Raw genomic sequence first — 24,592 nt, forward strand, 5'->3', positions numbered from 1 at the left:
AAGAAAAAATGGTTCCCAAAATAGAAAGGAATTAGAAAGGAATATGCATGTACACAATTCATGTGTCAACATGCCAACTTTTATTTCTTTGTTTTAAATTTCACTTAATTCAATATTTCTCTTAATTTAAATATTTATTATGTTATTCATTTTTACTTTTGTTAACTTTACTTATTCTTACTATTTTTATAGTTTACTTTTATATATATTTATTAGAACTCATTATTTACTATTTCATTTATTTACAATTATTATATTTTCTTCATTATTTGTTATTTATTTACTATTATTATATTTTCTTTATTATTTATTATTTATTTACTTATGTATTAATATTTATTTTATTATTATTATTGCTATGGGGCATTACATACTCCCTCCTCTTTAAGGAACTTCGTCCCGAATTTAAGTTGAGTTATTTAACTTTTTATTTTATTTTGTTTACTTATTTATTGCTTCATGTTTTCTCTACGCCCTCTGTTGAACTAGTATACCAGCAGGCATCGAAAGTTTACACATCATCAGGGAAATCCCAAGGAATCTTAAGTCCTTTTTCTCAAATTTCAAAACCAAGCTTAAAGCCTCATCACCTAAGGGTGGCCTCACAACTCGCGCTAAGGCTTAGACCTCATCTGCCCTAAGGTAGGCATCTGGTCCTAATACTTAATGACTTTGGGCATCTCGCAAGGTTGGCCCATTCCCTCCACACTCACTAACGTGCCCAACACCAGGAATTGAAATCATCATGCCCCCTCAGGACTTCAACATCTCAATTCAATATCAAGCACTCAACCTTTTCAAGATGGTCCCATAGCCCCTCAAGAGTTATACATCAAGAACTATAAAAAGCAAAGGGACCACTAGCTTATGTAGTGTTGATTGAGTCCATCCCCAGCCCATATGGTGTTACATATTCTCCCTCACAGGTATGGGCTCTCATGAGATCATCAAATAAATCGACCCTCTCAGTCCATTTGTGGATTTTCTGCAAATCATTACATCTCAACATGCATTAGTGATAATCATAACATCATAAAAAATAATCCATATGCTTTATCGCGCATACCATATCCATCAACAGAACATAACATCATTGTTATCACAACATTCTAAATAGTAACAATTGCATGCTCATGCATGTCATAACATATGTATGCAATAACCACATGAAATACCATCACAAGTTATAACATCAAACATATAAGTATCAAAGACAAATCATGAAATCACATAATAAATGGAACCACATGTCAATATCACCTCATATCATAACATCATCAATACGATCATCATCTTAATACACAACAATATAGATCAATAGTACACCATAAACATTCTTATTATGATTTGTGAACAAAAAATCAATTTCATATGCTTGTATAAACAATGTACTACAAAATAAGATTATTCAATATCCATCTAGGATCTAAGGTATCTCATCAATACTATTAGTGTCATGTTTTCATCAAGATATCAAGTACTTTTCGAAAATCATTGCCATTTCTTTCAACTAGGAAGTTGACAATTTACATAATAGTTATAGTAATTTAGATACATTGTTAAATTTCAAATGAACCTCAACATTTTGAGCCCTGATCTTTAGTCATGTATTCTTCCTTTCCCAAGGAAATTCAATGAAATTCATCGTTGTTTAATTGTTTTTATCTTTCTTAATTCACTTGTACAAAGGGATAATTAATCCCTAGTAATTATCATTGTTTGCTTTCAGAACTATTGGCTTGTCTCATCATGTTCGTAACTCGGTATCACTTGATATCCTTTAGTGCCACTTGATATCCTTTATCGAAGATGCAACATTCTTCAAATCAGACTAAGGATTCTTCTACTAGTATCATAAATTTGATATGTTACTCCAAAAAAATATCATTAATCCTCTCATGAAACAATGACTGCCTACCAATCAAGTACACCCTTTATTAATTAAGTCTTACTTATCTTGCAAATTTGTTTTATCTTTCTTCATATATGAAATTCCTTAACACATGTTTTATTTCATTCTCATCCAAATGTAAAAATGATATACACCAATCTTTACTTTGTTAGAATGGTCATTTCATATACAATCCTTAATTCCTTCATTAAAATTACACTAATCCATGAAGATCTGATATATATTTTATCAAGTTATTCTATGTGCTTTATTAGATTACTCGTACTATTTATGTATGTAATAGGGTGATATAATTCCCTTTCCTTATTTGTTTTACATACATATATATTCTCCCTGTTATTAGCAGGAATTAAGGAAGAGCCACTACATAGCTCTACCCGGAAATGGACCTTGGGACTTGCGAGGACCAAACCTCCACACAGAATTTTTTGATCACATACTCATAACTTATATAATTCATTTAGTTATAAAAATAATAATTTACAAAACATGCAACTAGATTTGCTGATATGATTAAGATAAAATCCTACTTATAGTCATATCAATCAACATTTTGTGAATTCTTATCGGCTTCCATCTATATACTTAAATATATATATTATTTATAAATTTCTTAAAATTAATAAATTATTTAATATAACCCATACATCTCTATATATAACAAAATATTTAACATTTTATTTAGATATAAACCAATTCTATGCTTTCACTAGATCCATATACTTCAATTCAAGTTACGTAGAAAGCTTTTATTTATTAACACTTAAAGGCATTTTTTATATTTGTATTATAAAAAGATTTATAATGACTAATAATGGATGTTAAAATCACCAGATTAAATATTGTGTTTGATAGGTATATATATAGAGACGTATATGATTTCGTGTATAAAATTATTCTTCAACTATTTTGGGTGTAAGGAGGAGTTTTTAACCAAGTTACAAGGAAATTGAATGAAAAGTTTCTAGGCTCCTTGATTTGTCTGTAGATAATTAACGACAGTGCAGGAGAAGTTTGAAATATTTGATAGGAATGTGGAATTTTAATCTAGATTCGTTAAGTAGAGAAGCTATATAATATACCTATTGGTAAGGCGATCCACAACGAGTTCGTTGAGGATGTAGGTGTGTACATTGTGCATGAAATCCCTGTCAGCCATGCTTTTGTCACCTCGACAAACCTCAAACTATGTAGTGTTTTGTGGTGGACACACAAATTTAGAACTTTACTTTTCCTTTTTAATTTATTTTTTATTTTAAATACTTTTTTCCTTAAACAATTTGAAAGATTCTTAAAAAGTTTCTCTATTCTGGTCTAAGTGAACACACGGTTAATTATAAATATTAAGAAGTATTTAAATATAAAGGGTAATAGAATAGTTGCCACAACTTTAAATTAATCTAAGATTAATTTAAATTTCATTTCCATTAAAATTATTGATAAATTTATTTAAAAAAATTTGTCAATGTTTACCTAAAGGTCACATAGAATTGAAACTTGCTCTGATATTGTAACAATCTTGGTCAAAATTCATGTAAAAAGTTAATAAAGGAAAAAATAAGACCAAGGTAATAGGACATGTATTCCAAGTTGAATGGTGGGTAAGAGATCCTAGTGCGAGTGTTCATCAGTTTATTATGGCTAAGGAAATTGGCAAAGGAAATGGAAAAAGTTTTGGAAAGGCATGATGCATTTGTTGACATTTATTTATGAAAATAATGGAAATTAGGAAAAAAGGAAGGTGAAAGGTCACAGGTTGCATATGAGGAAAATGAAGAAAATAGAGGCCTCATTAATAAAAAGGCTTATCAGGATCAGTTGGCAAGCTTTTGCTCAGGGCTTGGTCAGTGTAAGCTTTGTCAATTCAGTTTTGGAGCTCTCGTTCCATTCTCTCTCACTCAAACTCTTGGATGCTTAGAGTTTTCTTGGAGCACTCTTGGAGAATGTGGCATACTTGGATTCTTGGAGCAAGAAGGCAAAGGAAGAGTAGGAAAGTGTAAGAGGACATCAGGATCAACAGCCACAATGGGTTTTTCTTGCAGGTACTGTTGACGGTTTGGACCCGCCAACATGTTATGGGATCTCCCTGGTAAGAAGTCCCAACTAGACCTCAGACCGTTTGGAGTAGGAGTCCCAGCAACGGGTAGTACGATATCACCTTGGGCCGTTACGCACAAAGGTAAGTAAGATGTCCTTGTTGGAAGCAAGGGTGTGACTTTGCAGCAAGTCAAGGAAGGTGCATGAAAGGCTTTAAAACACGAAAGGGGAGAGGAGTGTGCCCCTTAGAAACCTGTGATAGCACGCATCTTGAAATGGAACACACAAGTAGAAAGATATATCGATATGGAAAGTAGGATAGTCGATGATCCAAAGTAATTGGTTATACCAACAACACACTTCGATAAGATTCATACAAACACATACGGAATAGTCCATATATACATGCGGAAATTACAGCTACATACATCATTAGAGTAACCAGTATAGTCGAACTACAATAACAACATATGCATGAAACGTTTTGGCTCTATTATATCAAAAGAGTGAAAGATCCAATCATACATACAACCATGACAACCACTAGCCTCAATAGCAAAACATTACAGTCACCACCGCCTGCTCCTCCAAAGAGATGTACTAACTTTGAACTATGGAGAAGCCAAGGCTCATTACAATACACTCCAATCTTTCTCTAAGTTATACCTATAGGAATCTTGGCTCCCAAAAGCCTATACAAGAGTTATGAGGTTCTATGAATAGCAAAGGGTGGGGTGACCCTTAACATTCCCCTTTATGACTCTTCAACTACCCTCATGACTCTTCAACTTACACATGACTGTTACATTCTACTATGGACATTTGGTCTTTCAATTTACAACATGTTTATAATACAATCTGCACATGTACCCATGTGAGACAAAAATGGGCTTGAGTAAGCCATGCGAGACATCACTAAGACTCGGATAGTTGTGGGAAGACTAACTCTTCGACATCCTCTCGATGATCGACGGTGGCAAATTGATTGCAAGCTTGGTAGTCTGTTATAGTCTCCACGTACTCTGTGGTGACATCCTTCTAAAAGTGAACTCTTTCCTTTGTTGCATCCGGGTACACTAATTTGGCACCTCTGTCCAACTAGTCGAATAGAATGTGCATCATGGTCTTGAGTGCAGTTGGACCAACAACATACTGGTGCATAGTGTCTGCACTCATCTACAAGTCTGCACTGGTGGCTATGCGCATCGATTGATCAAAGTACATGTCCAGATCTAGTCAGACTTGGTTCTTTGTCTTCACCTCAGTGAGTGTTTCAATGGATGGGATCGCATGGGTGCGCACAATGACATCCATGCTCTTGAACACTCGTGCATGTGAAGCCTGTAAGATGGTGATGAGCTGCGGGAGTTTCTCATATTTATGGATCTGACTCCAAATGTGTGCCTTCAACTCCACTGCCTTTGGATTCATCCTCTTTTGCAAGTGCAATGGGGCTCCCTTGTACCTCATTATCCATATCTGCATATGATTGACAACAGTGTGTATGATGACAAGATGTGTGCTCTCCTAGCATAGCGTTGCTTCCAACTGTTAAGATGGACAACTGACTTATGCACGATGATGAACCTGAAGTACAACTTCCACATTACTGTCTCGACAGACGATACTTCATCAAGTATCACTTTCCTCAACTCCGTTATGGTGGACGTTATAACTTGCTCTTCTCCCTGCTTGGTCGCTTGTAACTCCTTACCCATGCACTCGTTCTCAGTTGTCAAGAATCTAACACTCGAGCTAGTGGCTTCGGCATATGCCCTTGTAGCTTCAGGCAAGGTAGCTAGATGTCTGCACACATCGGACATGATCACTTGTTCTTCAAACAGCGCAGGAGATACATAAACATCTGGAGTGGGCACTATGTGCGACTGCACAACTCTGTGTTGTGATTCGTCGAAAGATATGTTGTGCACATCCACTTCCAGATTGTCCTCAAGGATTTCAGTGTTTCCTTGATCGCTTGGGACTTGCTCTACTCTCGGATCTAGTGAAGTTGGTGGAGTGACCTCTTGGTTCCGAGGCATAAGATCAATGTCCTAATCTAACTCTGGTTGAACCACATCCGTCTCCATCTGTTCCAACATCTATAAAATCTCCTGAGAAAAGTCCTGCTCCTGCGACTGCTCACCCTTTCTGTTATGTGCTAGCTGTTTGGATGAATAAATAACCTATATAAGCACAATTTCATTAATGTGTGCATGTTGTGCCTCCTATTGTTCATGTTCCTGCTACGCTTCCTTCTCTCTTTTGCGCATCTCTTGTTCTTCCATGAGTTGTTGCTTCAACTCCTACAACTCCTTTTCTACTTCCTCTAGCTTCTGCTTCTCCCTCTACCTTTGCACGATCCTTTTTTCGTGTTGTCACCTCTTCACCTCAATCTTCAAAGATGCTCTTAACACAAGTGGATCTACTTTGAACTTGCAGCTTTGCTCCACCTCTACATTGTCAGCAACCTTCCTATTTCCTTTTTCAAGCGTAGGTTTGTTGCCCTCTGACGCTGCTAATGATGCTGCTCTCTGATATGTTATTGCCTTCTGCATTGCTAACCAATCTACAACCATACTGACTGGTTCATTGAGCCTTGAGAAGTTATAGCAATATCTCCATGGGTCTTTCTCGGGCCAATGACATGCCCCGTGGATCCAAGGATGATACACTCTCGCATAGTGGTCCTTCATTAAGCAACGTGATTCATATGGATTGAAACTTTTGGTGTTGAAGGTAAACCTATTGAATTCCTCTGTCTCGGCCTCAACATGCTTGAGATTCCAGATCTCATACAACCTGATCCGCAAAGGAAGAGAGGGCCAAGGTGCCTTCTTCTTTCTGTGCAGTCTCGCTAACAACCCTGTCAAGATGTGATATGAAACTTCTTGCATGACTAGCTTTTCCATGGCAAACTTTGGTAAAACATGTGAAGCCTTCTCTGTGTTGTACATCCGGATGAAGGTACCAAGGGGTGAGGCATACCAATCCGCTATGTTTACCAATGCCTCCATTATTGCCTGTGACATGCAAGGTGGATCCTGCTCAAAGATCATCCTGTACACCGTGGTGACAAAGTGTTTTGATAGTTGTATTATAACTCCACATAAGTATCACTCGGAAAAAAACCTGCAATAGGTGTGCACAGAGGTTTTTGAAGGTGTCCATGCCCAACCAAAGCTTGGAAAATGTTGACAAGCACAGATTGCATCAAGTATGTAAGCGGACATGAAAAGCTTTGCTTGTTGACCCTTGGGCAGATGTCAGGCTTCTATTAATTGTTCCTTCAATCAGAGAGCCAACATGTGGGACTAGTTGAAAGGTCTTCCTTCGTTTTCCAGATGATCCAACACAATCACCAACTCTACAAGAAGGTTTTTGTGCTCTCCTAGTCGTATAAGCGGCATGGGAAGATGACCAAGAGTTGATAAGCCTTCCGCAGTATCTTTGTCTTGTATACTTGGTTGGGTGTTGTCCTAAACTTAGACGACTCTTTTACGCAACTCTTCAAGATGTCTCTTGAGTTTGCACTGCTGCTAGGCCTAGTGAAGGGTGCATCCATTGTGACCCTCGGCTGTGGAAAGTGATACATCGCCTGAAATTCCTTTACACCTATAGGTAGCAAGTTTCATTCCACTGACACTGCTCAACACCATTATCTCTGGATCATTATGTGAGACAATCCAATGGATCATGTCTGTGCATGGAAACGCGGGATATATGCATGAAATCTGGTACAAGTCAGACTTGTTTATGTTGACATAGACTCTACGGTCCTCCAGATTCTTCTCAAATGTGCATGAAAAGATTTCATTGATGTCCTGCCATTTCATCTTGATCTCCCTGTATATGAACATCTTAGTGTCTTTGTAGATGAGTAAGATCATAGACATTTTCTCGACCACATCTCCAGTTGCGCTCTCAATGGTGTCCTTTGACCCTCCTCTCTTGGAATCCATTGTAACTCTACTACTGAGAGACTGTTGAACACCTGTGATACCTCGAGACAAAGAAACACTCATGACAAGAAAATTGTTAGTTGAAAACCAAAAGCAACCTGAGCACTGACATACAACACACCTGGGTGACTCACTGGAAGATTTTTGTAATTTTAACCGGGAGGTTGGGAGACTTACTTCTAGAACTGTGCATAACATAGTTTCGACTGTCAGTGGGCTGACTGATTGCTGAAACTATGCAGAGCACATTCTAGCTTGGCCTGCTGAGGACTGAAACTCTGCAATGCACAATTTTAGTCAGCTTGACTGCAACCCAGTAAAACTCCATTACGCAATTCTGGGGGCCAATGGGGCATTGCTTCTCAAAATTGCGTAGATAAATCCTGGGAGGTCAATGTTAGGCAATCTCTATGCAATTTATGGGAGCAAGGTAGAGCCTTCCATCTCATAAATGTGCAGTGAAAGCAAGGCAAGACAAGGTCTTGGGCAAGGCAGCTCAAACCCGCCGACGGGCGATTGAAAATAGTAAAGATTGAATTCATGTGTGAAGCTGGGTGCAAACATGAGTGAATGAAAATTCATGCAATCAGTGAGTGCAAGATTCAGTAAAAAGGGAAAACAATGAGGTGTGTGAAGCGAGTTGTCGCAACGATGACCATTAGTGCAGAAAGAGTGCCATGCATGCGACAACAAGGAGATGTAATGGAAAACTTGAAACATTGCTTCTACAAGCTAACATGCATTAAAATGACAACAAGCTTTCAATGAAGCCAAGCAAACATCACTCACACAAGTTGAAATACAAAAAGTGACAGAAAAGAAGCAAAAGACATGAAAAGTGCACTCACACAGAAAAAGTTGAGCGGAGTGTGTTGAATGCTTCTAGTTGTGATGGGGAATGCTAGAGCTCCAAGATCGAAGTGAAGAATGAGCTCTAAAGTGTCAAATAAATAGTTTTGATAATATCAAGGTTTATGACGTGCATGCCACAAATCTAGTAAAAAGTGACACTTGGCTAGAGGTTTCTAAAACGATTTTTGCATGTAACCCCCAGCTGCTAAAAATGGATCCCTAAAATCTAGGAATTCTTTTTGCTTTTTTCTTTTTGTTTTTCTGCAAAAAATCATCCCATGCATGCAAAGTAAGATTGATCAGTCCTAGAGGGAACTAATCAACTTTACAACACATGAAACAGATTGCAAGCCCTGAAGTGACCTCTGCGCAATTTCTGGGTTGAGTGGCTCTAGCTTCCCCTTAAGCTCTGCAAAATTTCTGGACTGAAGCCAAGGCTATCATCCATATCTGCGTAAATTTTAATAGCAAGCCCATTGATGTGTTTCTCTGCGCAATTTTCAAAGGGAACGTAGTCTACTTGCTCTGCGCATTTCTGGAGAGCAACAAGCTGCCTTGATGCTCTGCACAATCCTGGAGAGCAAGGTTGGTTTCCCTCCAGTTTTGCACAATTCTTCAAGTGAGCACAATAGCCAGTTAATGACCAAGTCACAGGATGTCAACTTGCGGGTGGAAGGCAAACAAGCTAGCAAACACAAGCTGATAAGCCACAAAAACTCAACTGAAGCATAAGTACCTATCAGTGCAAGACATGCTGCTAAAGATGGTTGGTAGGGAGGCTCCAAAACGAAGCTAAGGAAAAATTTTGGAGGATGGTTGTAGTCGCTACAACATTGGGGACACATTAGTAGAACTCTAGCTCTCTGAATAGACCTTGTTTCGTGAAAAGCAAGTCTAACCCCTCTGGAAGTATTGTTTGATTCTTGGATCATCGTGGTTTCCACACTAGCTTGATTGAAAGATGTATCACCTGCCATGTTCTTAATCGGTGAGAACACATTCCAAGCCAAGTCAAATCAGTTGTTTCAATTGGGGATGAGGGGTATATTGGTGCACAAGTAATGTGACTATTAGAGTTTAAGTTTCATCTTTGGTGTTGCTCCGCTGCCAGCAGGCCTGGACAGTACCCCGACGAAGTCACACAGGAACACAAGCATCGCTACGCTACCAGGAATCCTAGTTAGTACCCCAGCGGAGTTACTTGCATCACCTCTCTGCACAGGAAGCCTTTCTCTTCTTTCAGCTTATTCATTTATTTATTTTTCAAAATTTTCACATTTTCATTTTTCATTTTTTACATTTTTCAAAGGACTGTGCATAGGAACTTATTTATTTCAGAGGCGAAAGAGGGATCCTAACTTATTGAGAGCAGAAGAGGTTGTTCCTTCACAGAAGTATGTTATGTGTACCTCTTACATACTTGTTAAGGTTTTCCCCCTCACCTTACTCTACTTGACTGAGCTGACAAGGGTTAACCCAAAATGACCTACTAGAGTAGGTGGTACTAGTTAGAGCGCAAGTTTTGTGTTTTCACCAAGATTCACTTCAAACAGAACTTATTTTCCATTGGTGTATCATTGATTGAAGAAAAAAATTTCCGCATAAAGAGAGAAGACAATAGATAACCAAGTGTTGGTAGCTGTACAAGTCCTCTTGTACTTTACCCGGCTTGTTTCAAGAATCGTACACAGTTTGATGTGAAACTAACCTACGGACGTAAATAAGCAAACAAACAATAAAGCAAAGAGCAGAAGTAAATGCAAAAGCAAAGCAAGTAAGCAAAACATGCAATCAAGCAAATAAACAAACAAAGCAAGAAAGGAAACATGCATGCAAACAAACAAGACAAAAGAAAACACTACTCCTACTCCTAAGCTAACTGTGCATGGGTCTACTCATGTGAAGTGATACTTCCAATGCATCCACCAGCGCATTGGTTGACCCATGTTGGTGAAGGCATGGTTCATGAAAAGTACAATCAGGCAAACCAATAAACATGAAAGATATAACAATGAATACAAACACACTCTGAGTTTGAACACATACACATACAAGAAAAGAGTGAAAGCACACAAAAAGCATTATGTGGACTTACCATAGTGTTGTGACACACTGCATGCAGATGATAAGCATATGCACTCTCTTGATTGTGATAGAGAAGCAAATGTAAGAAAGAGAGATAACTTATGTCTTGCAAGTTTTCTTGATGTGTATGATTCCTCCAATGCATGAGCGATAGGATCATGTGATTCAAGTGGAGGAAGTGAAATAAGTGTGTTGGATTGATCTTCAGTGCATACATATGAGTGATGAGGGGCCTTGGGTAGTTCAAAAATTTCCTAATTGGGCATGAAACCAACCTTAGGACAACGAGGGCCTGACATAACCATCATCTCGGGCTGAAGTGCCTTGACAACCTGCAAGGTTTCAACTTCATCGACATATAGATCATCATAAACAGGTGGCTTTGAAAGATCAACAATGATTGAATCAACATCGTGATCGAATACATGAGTAAATAGATCACAACAACTACGATCAGAAAAATCAATAAGTTCATCGACATCCTCATGATTTGATGAATCAAATAGAGGGGTAGATGAGAAGCAAGAATGCTCACCCTCTGTGTTTCCGAAAAAAGTAGATGAAATATAAAGTGGATTTTCAATGAAATATTTATCCTCTCCGTTGTCAAATAATGGACTGACATTGGGTGTGTTCTGCGCATGATCAGAAGTAGATGCATCTATGGATGAATTTACACAAGGAAAATAAGAGATAGAAGAATCACCAAAGATGTCAGGAAAAAATAGAGGAGTCACAGACAGAAGGAGGTCATCCTTCACCACGAGTTGATGCTCAGATTCCCAGTCATACTCGTTGTAAATGACAACATAAGTTGGTTTTGCAACACCAACTTCGTCAATAGCTTGATCCTCGTTAACAACAGGTGTAGAGTTTGGAACAGAAGAACACAAGACAGTGCAATCCGGAAGATCAGCAAAACGCGGAGACGGAGGTTGTAGTAACAAGTGCATATGACAACCCATGGGCTTGCCAACCAAATTTGCATAGAAATTAAGAGTAGTGAGGGTGGAAGCATGTACCAACTAAATAAACGTGTGTGCATGATCTCCCACGTCACTTTGCGGGGGTGGAGTTGTTTTATGAGGGGAAGGAAAACAGTCACTTGTGACAACAACTATATCCGCTTGAGATTTCGCAGCTCCATCACTGAAGTATGTTGAGAAGGATTTGAACTTCTTCTTTAATTTGGGGTAGATTGAATTGTGACATCAATATTCAAATCTATCCATAAGATATTGGAATTTCATCTGAGTTTTCATAGCTTCAAACATGAGTAGACGAAAGTGCTTCCAAAAATCCATAGGTGATTCATGCAGGGCCTTCCATTGTTTTAACATTTTCTTGTCAAGAGCTTCAGGATCAAAATGGTGAAAAAGTCCTTAAATTAGTGTATGCAATTGTGAGACAGGTTGTGGCACCATAGATCTGGGAATTCACGAAGTGTGTACGCAAGCAACATACTGACCTCTACTTCATCAAAATCTTCCTCACTCCCCAAGAATGAAAGGAATTCATGTAAGTTCTTAGGCCAAGCCACTTCGCCTTCACAATCATACGTTAGTTTGGACAAGTGATCAAAAAACTTCTTCGTGACTTCAAAGGAATGTGTGTTGGACAGAAATCACAGAGGGTTAACTATAAAAATATCCATGATAGATGTGCAAAGATTCAAAATAGGATCTGATGACTCAGCTTTTCATCTAGCCCTCCTTCTATTGCTAGAAATGTTGATGGTAATGGACCTGCCAACATGTCAAGGGATCTCCCTGGTAAGTGTTATAGACATTTTTGTGCCTTACAGCATTGAGCATGAAATGTCCATAATCTAAGGGATCCAAAGTCCCTAAACATGTTGTTCCTACCCCTAGAGGAACAAGGCTAACAAACCATAGCAATTCACAGAAGTTCTCCACCAGAAACTGCTCAAAAACAAGTCAATTCAGGATCAATTCAGTGGCTCCACTAGCTGTCTGCGCTGAATGTCAAAGCCAACACTGGCTACCTGCGCTGAATGTCAAAGCCAACACTGGCTACCTGCGCTGAGCGAGAGTTGACATGTGGCAAGTTCATTCCACGAGGTGTCAAAACCCAGGAAGCTTCCAAAATGTTCCTCAATGACACTTGCCTCAGGGAATTCGACTGGTGATGAGTAAGAGGTTCCAAATCTCCAAGTGGAAGCAAGAACCTCCAAGTGGAATCAAGAACTGACAGAGGGAGAGGACACTAGTCAGATCTCAAGCTGACTCATCCTCTCTCCAAACATCTATATATGGATCTCTCCTCCATGAGATCTAGAAGGCTGGAATTTTGTTATTGCAAATAATTGTTGTTGGTTTGAGACTGGAACTATTGGGTGCTTAATGCTTTGAAGGGGGTGAAGATAGTAATTCCATTTGCTGGGAAGGAGATGCTGGATTGGAGCCCTTTGGGTTGTATCTCTTCCTGAACCTTGTTATTCATCAATAAAGCTATCTTGGTTTCTCCTATATACTGATGTATCTTTGATGTATGATTGCATTAGTATGTTTAGTTTATTTCTAATCTTGAACTAGTTATGAATATGAATCCATGTCTTGTGTAGTGTTCTCTTCTTGTGATCTTGCAGAAACCTCTTGAAGCTGGGTGAACGAGAAGGCAAGTAGCTGGGAACCCTCATCAATAAGCCTTTTGTAGTATCTTTGTCTTGTATACTTGGTTGGGTGTTGTCTTGAACTTAGACGGCTCTTTCACCCAACTCTTCAAGATGTCTCTTGAGTTTTCACTACTGCTGGGCCTGGTGAAGGGTGCATCCATTGTGATCGTCGGCTACGGCAAGTGATACATTGCTTAAAATTCCTTTGCCCTGAAGGTAGCAAGTTTTGTTCCACTAAAACTTCTCAACCCCATTGCCTCTGGATCAGTATGCGAGACAATCCAATGGATCATTTCCGCGCATGGAAACGTGGGATACCTGCAAGCAATCCAGTACAAGCCAGACTTATGTACTTTGGTATAGACTCTATTGTCCTACAGATTCTCCTCAAATGTGCCTGAAAATATGTCGTTGATGTCCTTCCCTTTCATCTTGATCACCTTGTCTATGAACAACTTAGTGTCTTCGTAGATGGGAAAGCTCATAGACATTTTCTCAACCACATCTCCAGTTGTGCTCTTAATGGTGTCCTTTGACCCTGCTCTCTTAGAAGCCATTGTACCTATACTGCTGAGAGAATCTTGAACATCTATGATACCTGGAGATAGAGCAACACTCATGGCAAGCAAATTGTCAGTTGAAAAGCAAAAGGAACCTGAGGACTGACATGCAACACACTTAGGTGACTCACTGGAACATTTACGCAATTTTCACTGGAAGGCTGGGAGACTGACTGCCAGAATTTCACAGAACACAATCCGGGCTATCAGTGGACTGACTAACTGCTGAAACTATGCAAAGCACAGTCCATGTTTGCCTTTTGAGGATTGAAACTGTGTAATGCACAATTTCAGTTAACTTGACTTCAGCGCGGTAAAACTGCATTACGCAATTCCGGGGGCCAACACGGCACTGCCTCTTAGAATTATGCAGAGCATGCTTGGGAGGTCAATGTTAGGTAAGCTCTGTACAATTTCTGGGAGCAAGGTAGAGCCTTCCATCCCAGAAATGCACAGTGAAAGTCGGGCAAGGCAAGGTCCAGGCCAAGGCAACGCAATCTCACTAACAGGTGACTGAAAACTGTAAAGACTGAATTCATGTGTGAAGTTGGGTGCAAATATGAGTGAATGAACATGCATGCAATCAGTGATTACAAGATTCTGTAAAACGGGAAAACAATGAAGTGTGTGAAGCTAGTCGCCACAACAACGACAGTTAGTGTGCAAACATTTCCATGCATGCGACAACAAGGAGATTAAATGGAAAAATTGAAATAGTGCTTCTACAAGCTAACATGAATTAAAATGACAACAAGCGTTCAATGAAACCAATCAAACAACACTCACACAATCTAAAATACAAAAAGCGACAGAAAAGTAGCAAAAGACATGAAAAGTGGACTTACCCAGAAAAAATTGAGCTGAGTGTGCTGAACACTACTAGATGCGATGGGGAATGCCAGAGCTCAAATATCGAAGTGAATAATCAGCTCTGAAGTGTCGAATAAATATTTTTTATAAGATCGAGGTTTATGATGTGCATGCCAAAAATCTAAGAGAAGCCGACACTTGGCAGGAGGTTTCTAAAACGACTTTTGCATGTAACCCCTATTGGACCCTGTTTTTGTCTCTACTCATACACTTTTCATACTACCTCTTGCCCTATTTTAACCTACAGTAAAACTCTTTTCATGTCATTTTGACCTCCTTGTGACCGAACTATACCGAATTCATATCCAAGGTAAAAGAATTACAAATGGTGTTGTTTTAGCTATTTTGATGATCAATACTGGGAAGTTGAATGGGTGCTTGTTTGTTTACTAATCATTATGGGGGATATATGTGAAGATTTCTCTCATAGGCACCCAGGACTTCAGCATCAAAAGCGAATTTTGCACTCAAATAAGGAACTGCACTTAAGGCAACAATCTAGAATTGCACTCTAGGAAATTACACTTGAAGATTTTCACTTAAGGATGAGCACGATGGTCAACATGACCTCATCAAATTAAAAAATTCATAGCCAGCTTTCAGCCTCCACAATAGAATTTAGTCTTATCATTTAGAACTTGTATGGAAAACTGTTGGTTGCTAAGCTTGGATTAGAATGGAAATCTGATTGGCATCTCCATGATCTGATTTTTACTAAATTGTAATATGTAGAATGGATTATAAATCCTGTAGAAACAATGTAGAATGATACATACACACATAAATACTAAAGGATTCAAACCCTTTTTTTATTATTCTACGGATTTTATCGAATGTAAATTATCTTGGCTTTGGTTTTGCATTGAAGGAGAAATTGTGTTTGCAAGAGCTGTAAATGTTTGATATAGTCATTTGATTCTCTCCATTTTGTTGTAAGTTTCATACCCGGTAGTGGCAAGGGCCCACCACCACTGGGCAATTTAATTTAATAGCTAGTAGGTGATTTGATTGCTTTAATTTTTAGTTTGTTTCTCTGAATTGTTCTGAAAGGAATTTAAAATTAGTTTGCAACATTGATTGATTGTGTTAATTGTTCCCAGAGCTTCTGAATTCATTTTTCTTACTTAACAACGTTCTGGCATTTGTGACATATCTTGTTTTGGTTTCTGAGTGAGCTAGTTTTCATCAGATTGGATTTGGTTATATGGAAAATGAGTAGATTAATTAACATCCACATTTGATTGGATTGCACAGTCTCTACAAGTCGATCTCAACAAAAACACATTTCTTTAATTTCTCTTAGGCACTCTTTGTTCTCAAAGTGAATCAACGATGAATGTAATAACCTCTGTTCACTGCATCTTCAACCCAGCATGTTGATTCTTTGCTTCTAATCTAAAATGCCTTTCCTAGCCTCTGCATGATCGTTCTATTTATTGCTACATAGCAGCATTACCCACTCGTAGGCACAACCCAAGTCACAAACCTGAATTACACAAAAAGTGAATTGCACAATGATCATCTCAATTCCTCCATCACAGTCTGATTATAAACACTTATCTGAACTCGAGAAATATTGCATGTTGTGTGTGAGGTAGCTATAGCAAGTGAATTAGATTTACAATGTGGAGTGTTGACTGATCAATCTCATAAAAAATCATTGAAACTTAATACAAAAATCCCAGAACTTTGAATTGAATTCGATATTATAATAATTGAGTTGTTGAGATAGCTAATTCCAATTTCGATTTTCCATTCATGATTTGCAGAGCATGTGTCAAACGTTAAAAATTGACTTCCAGAACATAATTTAAGCATAGTTAGTTATTGGAGGATCATTTCTTTCTTTGATTGATTGGATTAGGTAGAAGATTACTTTTAACTCGAATTTATATTATTTTGAAACAGATTATAGGTTCAAAGTGACATAGGTTTATCAGTTTGAAGACAAGCTTTCTTTGGTTTGATAAGAAGAATTGGTATTTCACTTATTTAAGTTTTCCTTTCATGATGATTGAATGCTAGAAGATTTTATTTTGTTAAGCTAGGGTTTGATAGCAGGTTTGAAGTTATTGTGTCATCTTAATTTCAGGCATAGGAGTTAGATTTGTACTTAGTCAAACCAACAAGATAATTGAAATAGGTTTTTCGTTGGAAATTATTCTGAGTTGCACCCAAGAGTGAAGCTTATCATAGAGTCCTAAGGGTTTGAAGCTACCCTTGAAAAGCCTAGTTTCAAGTCTACTTGCCTTTGGAATATGCTTGAATTAGATTAGAATTTGCAACTTTTCCTTCAAGAGTAGCATAGGTAACAGAATTAGGGTTTCCTAGGGTTTTCATAATATTTGAGTTATTTGATGAAGTATTTGGATCAGAAGTCTTTGCTTAGCATATATATCATGATTTCATTTAAGTAGAATAGTTTTAAGATATAGATTCCTTAAAAGTTTCAAGGTTAAAATTTGATTATTGATTATGCTTGCTAGAATTTGATGAATTGTGTGCTAGATTCAACTTCATAAAGGAAACCATTAGAACTCTGACCAAGAACTAAATTTATAAAGCGCAGTACAACTTGTGTTTACGAGCCTGGATTGACATATAGATGTAGGAGAATTAATACACCCATTAAAGCTCTCAACATTTTGGCGTCGTTGTTGGGGAAGTTGTAATTTCTTATTCAGGTAACAATTATTGTTAGAGTTTCTGGATATTTTAGGACTGTCAGAGGGCGGAGAGTGTATGGTAAGATGTGAGTGAAGAGACACGCATCCAATTTTGTGGGGTTGCTCCAAATTCTGACCGATCACTACTTGTTCTTGAACTTCTATTTCCTTTATCTTTATGTGTAGGAGTACAGGTAGACCTAGAGATAGCAAGGGTAGATTTATTTCTAGTTCTAAATTTCCTGCAACCTTTGCATTAGTTAATATACCTCTTATTAATCATGCTAATCGATGTGCAGGACTGAGACAAGAAGGAGGAAGTGTCGATACCAACCTGGTTTTGGATCGAGAATTATTAGATTAAGGAGAAAAGACCATTCAACAGGTTGTCTTTGACAACACTGAAAGGATCGAGGTAGAAGAACCAGTAGAACTGCAAGATAACGTGGATGAGAAATCAACCAACATCAACCGTGTTCCAATACCTCCTGTTCACACCATAATCATCAAACCCCTTTGGGTGCCCATCGCAGATATGGACCACCACGATAGGGAGAACCAAAACAATGAAGAACACCATGGAGAGGGAGAAGGCCCTCAACACAATGTTAACCTCTTTGGAGGAAACAACCTGAAAGGACCAAGGGGAGGCCCAAAGGAAGATGAAGAGGAAACTACCTTTGGATTCCCTATCCTAGATGTGACTCGTGACATCAACATGAAAAACATCCCAATGGCATCTCTTCCGATATTCTACAGTAAATCATCTGAAGATCCCGATGCATTTCCTTTGGAATTTGATATGTTATGTCACAGTTATAATTACTATGAGGATGCACATAAAGTTAACTTGTTTCCTGCCACTTTAAAAGATGCAGCCCTTAGATGGTTCATGAGTCTAGGGGAACACACTATATACTCATGGGATGAAATGAAACCAGTCTTCCTTAAAAAGTATCATGATTTTTGTAAGAGTAGGGACATCAATGATATCCTTAGGATGCAACAAACAGAAGACGAAAACCTAGAGTATCTTGAACGATTCCTATACAATTTTCACAAATTTCATGGGTCAAACTTAGATGAAATGACTGTTAAAATTGTGTTCCTAAAAGGGCTAAGGGATCACTACATTGAAACATTAAACCTTCTTAGCATTGAGGACATCTATAAGAAGCCATTTGCTGCAGTAGTCGAGCTTTGTCATACCTATTCTAGGAGCCAAGCTAAAGTAGGAAAAAAGCTTCACGAATTTAAAGATAATTCCAAAGACTATGTGCTAAATAAAACTGTGGCTAATGTTGCTACAAGAGTCGAACTAGGGAACTTATTAGAAAATTTTAAAACTGATATACTCAACACAATCAGTGACCAGCTAGACACTATGAAAATCAAACAAAAACAAGAGGCTGAAAAAGCAGCCATGGCAGTCTTTTGTTCCAAGTGTAGGCACAAACATGCAGATAGGGAATGTCCTTTAAATGCCATTGAGATTTGTGGAATCTGCACTCTAGAACACCCGACCGAGAAGTGCCCATCACTTCCCGACCTACAAGCTATCTACAAAGGGAACGTTGAAGCCATTGACCAATCTCAAGCCACCAAAAGACCCATCTGGAGAGGCCAGAATCAGAATGTGTTTCCAGATCCAAATTCCCAAGGTTATGGTTAGACTCAGCCTTGGACCTTCCAAGCATCTTACCCTCCTTGGGCTACTCTGCAACCACAAAACACTGCCTGGAGCCAGAATTGGAGGACAAACCCCTATACCAACGCCTATCAACCCCAAACCTAATTCTATGCGCCTTACCCAAACATGCCAAGTACCTCGTATAATACGACCATGCAAACCTATCAGTAAGGGCATAACCCTAACATATATCAACAACCCATGTTGCCACCACCTCCTTTGCATCAGTTGTTACCTGCACCTTCTAACCCGTCATCCTTGCAGGCACCTAATACCTTGAACCCACCTCGACCTACACTATTTCCTGCACAACCCATACCTAACCCAAGTCATAATAGGCTACCTCAACCTATGCAGAACATGGATATTCAGCCTTTCCTACATATATGATCATCTCCATTCATATGAATGAAATCCAATTACGATCAGGAAACACAGTTAACAAAGGGAAATCAGTTGTTGTTATCCAGGAAGATGTGCCCCCCACATCATTCGAAAACCATTTGCAAAATGAAAAACAACAACAACCACAGCAAGAAGAATCAAATGAACCACCATACCTGGAAAGACTAATTGTAAAGAAAGAACAGATCCTGCTTGAGCATGATTTGGAAAACAAACTAAGAAATGCCTGCATAAAAATTCCACATTTACAAGCAATTAGAGACATTCCTATTTACACCAAAATTGTCAAAGATCTCTGCATTAAGAAACCAGGGAGGAAGGGGCATAAGAACCAGAACATCAAAATCATAAGCCAAATGTCCACTATGATTTCCGATTTGCCTGCAAAGTACAATGACCCTGGGAATCCCATTGTCACCATTGAGATAAACGGGGTACTTCTACCAAATACCCTTGTGGACTTAGGGGCAGCAATAAATTCAATGACCTATGAAACAATGACATCGTTACAGCTACCTGGACTTAAATCCACCCTTATCCTTCTAGAAATGGCAGACAAATCTGTTGTCAAACCAATGGGAACCTTAGAGGACATAGTAGTCACGATTGCCTATTTTCAATATCCCATATATTTTGTTGTCATTTCCCGAAAATGTCTAGGCCCGGACACCCTGTGGTTCTGGGACGGCCGTGGCTAGAAACTACTGATGTTGTCATAGGATGTAGAAACGGAGAAATGATTATTTCTAATGGTCCCCACAACCAAACTTTTTCTATTTTCCCCCCTACTCAAAAAGTTGCTGAAGTACCATTATGGCTCGAAAACCCATATGGAGATGAAGACTGTATGTTTCCTTTGTTTTCATTAGATCAGTCTAGAGGTCTCCAGGAGCATTCTGATGAACATGTTTTGCAGCAGTTTTTAGCTGATAGCTCTTGTATCGATTATCCTATCTCTTTTAATGGTTATCAGCATGTGTTTAGTGATGAGTTTCATGAAACCTGCCATCTAGCTATCTTCGCCTTTTTTGCAGCAATGGAGGAAATCCATGAACCCGCCATAGAACCTGTAGAAATTTTTGAAGGAAAAATATTACATATCGGTACAGGATTGACTGCAGAACAAAGGCAGCAGTTGATGAGTATGATTCGTGAACAAACTGGAGCTTTCGCCTGGGATTACTTGGACATGAGGGGCATACATCCAGACACCTGCATCCACCATATCTATACAAATGAAGAAATGAGACCTGTTTGGCAACCACAAAGGCGTATGAACCCAGCATTAAAAGACATTGTCAAAGATGAACTTTAGAAACTTTTGGTTGTAGATTTCATTTACCCCATTTCTGATAGTAGGTGGGTGTCACCTCTAGTAGTGGTTCCAAAGAAGAATGGCAAGTGGCATATCTACATTGACTACAGAGAATTAAACAAAGCCACATTGCGTGATTATTTTCCACTGCCCTTCATTGACCAGGTCCTTGACACGCTTTCAGATGAGAGGTATTTTTATTTTCTAGATGGGTACAATGGTTACAATCAAATACAAATAGCCGAAGAAGAACAGGAAAAGACTACTTTTACATGCCCTTGGAGTACTTATGCATATAGAGTCCTTCCCTTTGGTCTTTGTAACGCCCCCGCCACTTTTTAGAGAGTTGTACTTGCCATTTTCTCTGATTTTATCCATGACTGTGTGGAGGTCTATATGGATGACTTCATAGTTTATGGAGATGAATTTTCATAGGCTTTGGAAAATCTAGAGAAAGTATTAATTCGTTGTCAAGAAGCTGATTTAGCCCTTAGTAGTGATAAATGTAAGATGATGCAAACTAAGGGGATTGTTTTAGGTCATCATGTGTCATTAGAAGGAATTCAAGTTGATCCAGAAAAAAATTGAGGTAATCTCACGTATCCCTATTCCTAGTTCGCAAAAAGAGGTAAGAAGTTCTCTAGGGCACACATGTTATTATCGATGATTTATTGAGAATTTCACTAGAATTGCAGCACCATTATTTAAATTGTTAACTAAAGATGTTGACTTCGTATGGAATGTTGACTATCAACAGGATTTTCAGGTACTAAAGGAAAAGTTGTCCACTGCTTAGGTATTGAGAGGGCCAAATTGGTCCTTACCTTTTCATATTTGTATAGATGCTTCAGATACTGCATTGGGATCGCTCTTGGGAAAAAGGGAGGATAACTTTACTTATGCTATTTATTTTGTCAGCAAAAAATCTTTCTCCCATTGAATTAAATTATATGGTTACTGAAAAGGAGTTGTTAGCAGTTGTGCATGCTATAGGAGAGTTTAGGCATTATATTACCAGTTATGAGACATTTGTCCATACCAATCATTCTGTTGTTAGATTTTTAATGAATAAAGATATTACTAATGGTAGGATAACAAGATCGTTGTTTCTTTTACAAGAATTCAATATAATGATAATTGATAGGCCTAGAAGGGATAACTTGGCAGCTAACTTCTTATATCGTTTGAACATTGCGCAGGGAAGCATGCCAACACCAATGCCTGATGAATTGCCAGATGAAGCATTATTTGCCATTTCTACTATTACTCCTTGGTCTGTTGATGTTGCCAATTATATGGTATCGGGGAAACTACCTCAAAACATGGTGGCCTAAGAAAAACATAATATAGTGCAATGTAGTGCTAATTTCGCTTGGATCGAAGGGGATCTATTTTATACTGGGCCAGACTTGATTATGAGGCGGTGTGTGCGGAAATATGAAATGTATGATGTGCCGAGAGCCACTCACAACGAGCCTTGTGGTGGCCATTTTGTCGATAAAATGACTGCATAAAAAGTTCTTCATACTGGATACTATTGGCCTACACTTTTTAAAGACGCCAAGAAGTTTGTTTTGAGTTGTGACACTTGCCAACAGATAGGGAGACCAGTTGCCTCCGATGAAATGCCTCTTCAACCACAAATTTCCATTGAACCTTTTGAGAAGTGGGCATTGGACTTTGTAGGGCCCATCTCCCCAATGTCAAAGAAGAAAAAATATATCTTGGTGTGCATTGACTACGTCACCAAGTGGGTGGAGGCTAAAGCATTGTACGCTGCCATCGAAAAGGCAATAGTATAATTTTTTTTCGAAGACATCTTTACAAGATTCGGTCTGCCTCATGAAATTGTCATTGACCAGGGTACACAATTTACATAAAATTTGGTCAAGGCAATCACGGAGCAGTATCAAATTAAGCATCACAAATCGACTCCTTAACACCCCCAGCTAACAGGCAAGTGGAGTCCACGAAAAAAGTTTTGGAACCCATCCTCACAAAAAATATTCAATTGCATCATATGGATTGGACGGATAAGTTACTAGAGGCACTATGGGCTTACCAAATCACTTGGAGAAATGTGACAGGACACACACCTTGTGAGTTAGTCTATGGTAAACAAGTGCTCTTGCCCATTGAGTTCCAAGTAAAAACATTCAGGACTGCCACCCAATTGGGCATGAATCTAAATGAGGCTCAAGAGCAGAGGTTGATGCAATTGAATGAACTTGACGAAATCTGACAAGATGCCTACCATAGAACTGCATTGGTTTAGAACCAAAGAGCATGATGGCATGACAAATTTATCAAGAAGAAAGTCTTTCGCCTAGGTGACTAGTAATTTTAAGCATTTTAAAGGTAAATATTCTACCATATGGTTAGGACCGTATGAAGTAACTGAAGTTTTTGATAACGGTTCAGTTCATATTTGTATTATCGATGATGATAAGACTTCTTTTGTAGTAAATGGTCATCGGCTTAAAGTTTATCACAAACCACTGTTATGTGATCAATTTTTGTAGGAAATGCGAAAGGATCTAGGGTTGGAGCTGATTCATGCAAATGACCAGCCCCTTACTGGTTCAGTTGATTAATCTCTTTATATTTACTCATGCATATATATATATATCTATACTAGTGGCCTATTATTTTTCATATCTACAGGTGGTTCTCCCCACAGCCCATGTAGAATAAAGGAGGAATTCACCATGAGCAAGTTTATTCCTTTATCCAAGCCTGGTGGATTACTTATGGAAAAGGAACCTGTGGAGTCTTCTTTGGAGGCCTTCAGACTCTCTAAACATGAAGCTCCCAAGCATTGACTGATCCAGGCTCGCAAAATGATATGGACCAGTATTAGTCTAGGGATTCCTTGAGTATAGAATTGTTCTTTTCCGAGCTCAAGGAAATGTTTACGGAAAGGAAACCCCTTGGAGTCTACTATGGGCAATTCAGACTCTCTAAACATGAATGCCTCGAGCACAAACTACTTTAGGCTCACTAAAAAAATAAAGTAGTGGTAGTTTAGGGATCCTTTGGGCATTGAATTATTCTTTTTCGAGCCCAAGGGAATAATTACAGGAAAGAAGCCCCCTTGGAGCTCTCTTTCTGGACATTTCCAACTCCCTAAATAAGAAATGACCCAAGCAGTTGTCATCTCAAGCCTGGTCAATAACCATGAGATGATAGACAGGGTTCTAGTGCTATCCCACAGCTGATTTGATGCCAATTTGTCGAAAGAGTTACAGATTTGTGTTCTATTTCCTATGTTTAACTAGATTTGTTCTCAAGTACTTAATGTTGGGCTAGAGCTTTCCTAAGAATCAGTTTGTTTCAAGATTCTACAATATTTGTAATAATATGAATGTTCAAGTGCTAATCGTGATAGCAACATCATTAGCTTCTTAAAACATAACAGTCTCTGAAAAAATATGTAAACTCTGTTATTAAAGCACCAATAAGTCTTCTCAGATGATTGGATCTCTCAATTCACTGAAAAATTGATGTTCTCTGCACAATGAGGAAACATGTTCAACCGACGGATCTAGAAGGCGTTTTCACTATCTTCTATACCCAAGATCATTGCAGTGACACAAGTATTGC

General features: G+C 38.5%; 1 protein-coding gene across 1 annotated transcript; it reads left to right on the top strand.

Moving 5' to 3' along the window:
- The first annotated feature begins 21,939 nt into the window (after positions 1-21,939).
- LOC149233779 (uncharacterized) lies at positions 21,940-22,323 on the top strand. The gene has a single exon (XM_089382293.1). The coding sequence runs from the start codon at positions 21,940-21,942 to the stop codon at positions 22,321-22,323; it is 384 nt and encodes a 127-aa protein (XP_089238419.1).
- Positions 22,324-24,592: the final 2,269 nt, after the last annotated feature.

This window comes from Pinus tabuliformis, chromosome J (assembly GCF_031772625.1).
Source record: "Pinus tabuliformis cultivar Carrire ecotype Pingquan chromosome J, CPIR1, whole genome shotgun sequence".
In the NCBI taxonomy this organism is placed as follows: Eukaryota; Viridiplantae; Streptophyta; class Pinopsida; order Pinales; family Pinaceae; genus Pinus; species Pinus tabuliformis.

Coding starts and splice junctions, on each gene's coding strand:
- LOC149233779 (XM_089382293.1), top strand. CDS start 21,940: ATGGTTACTGAAAAGGAGTTGTTAGCAGTTGTGCATGCTATAGGAGAG.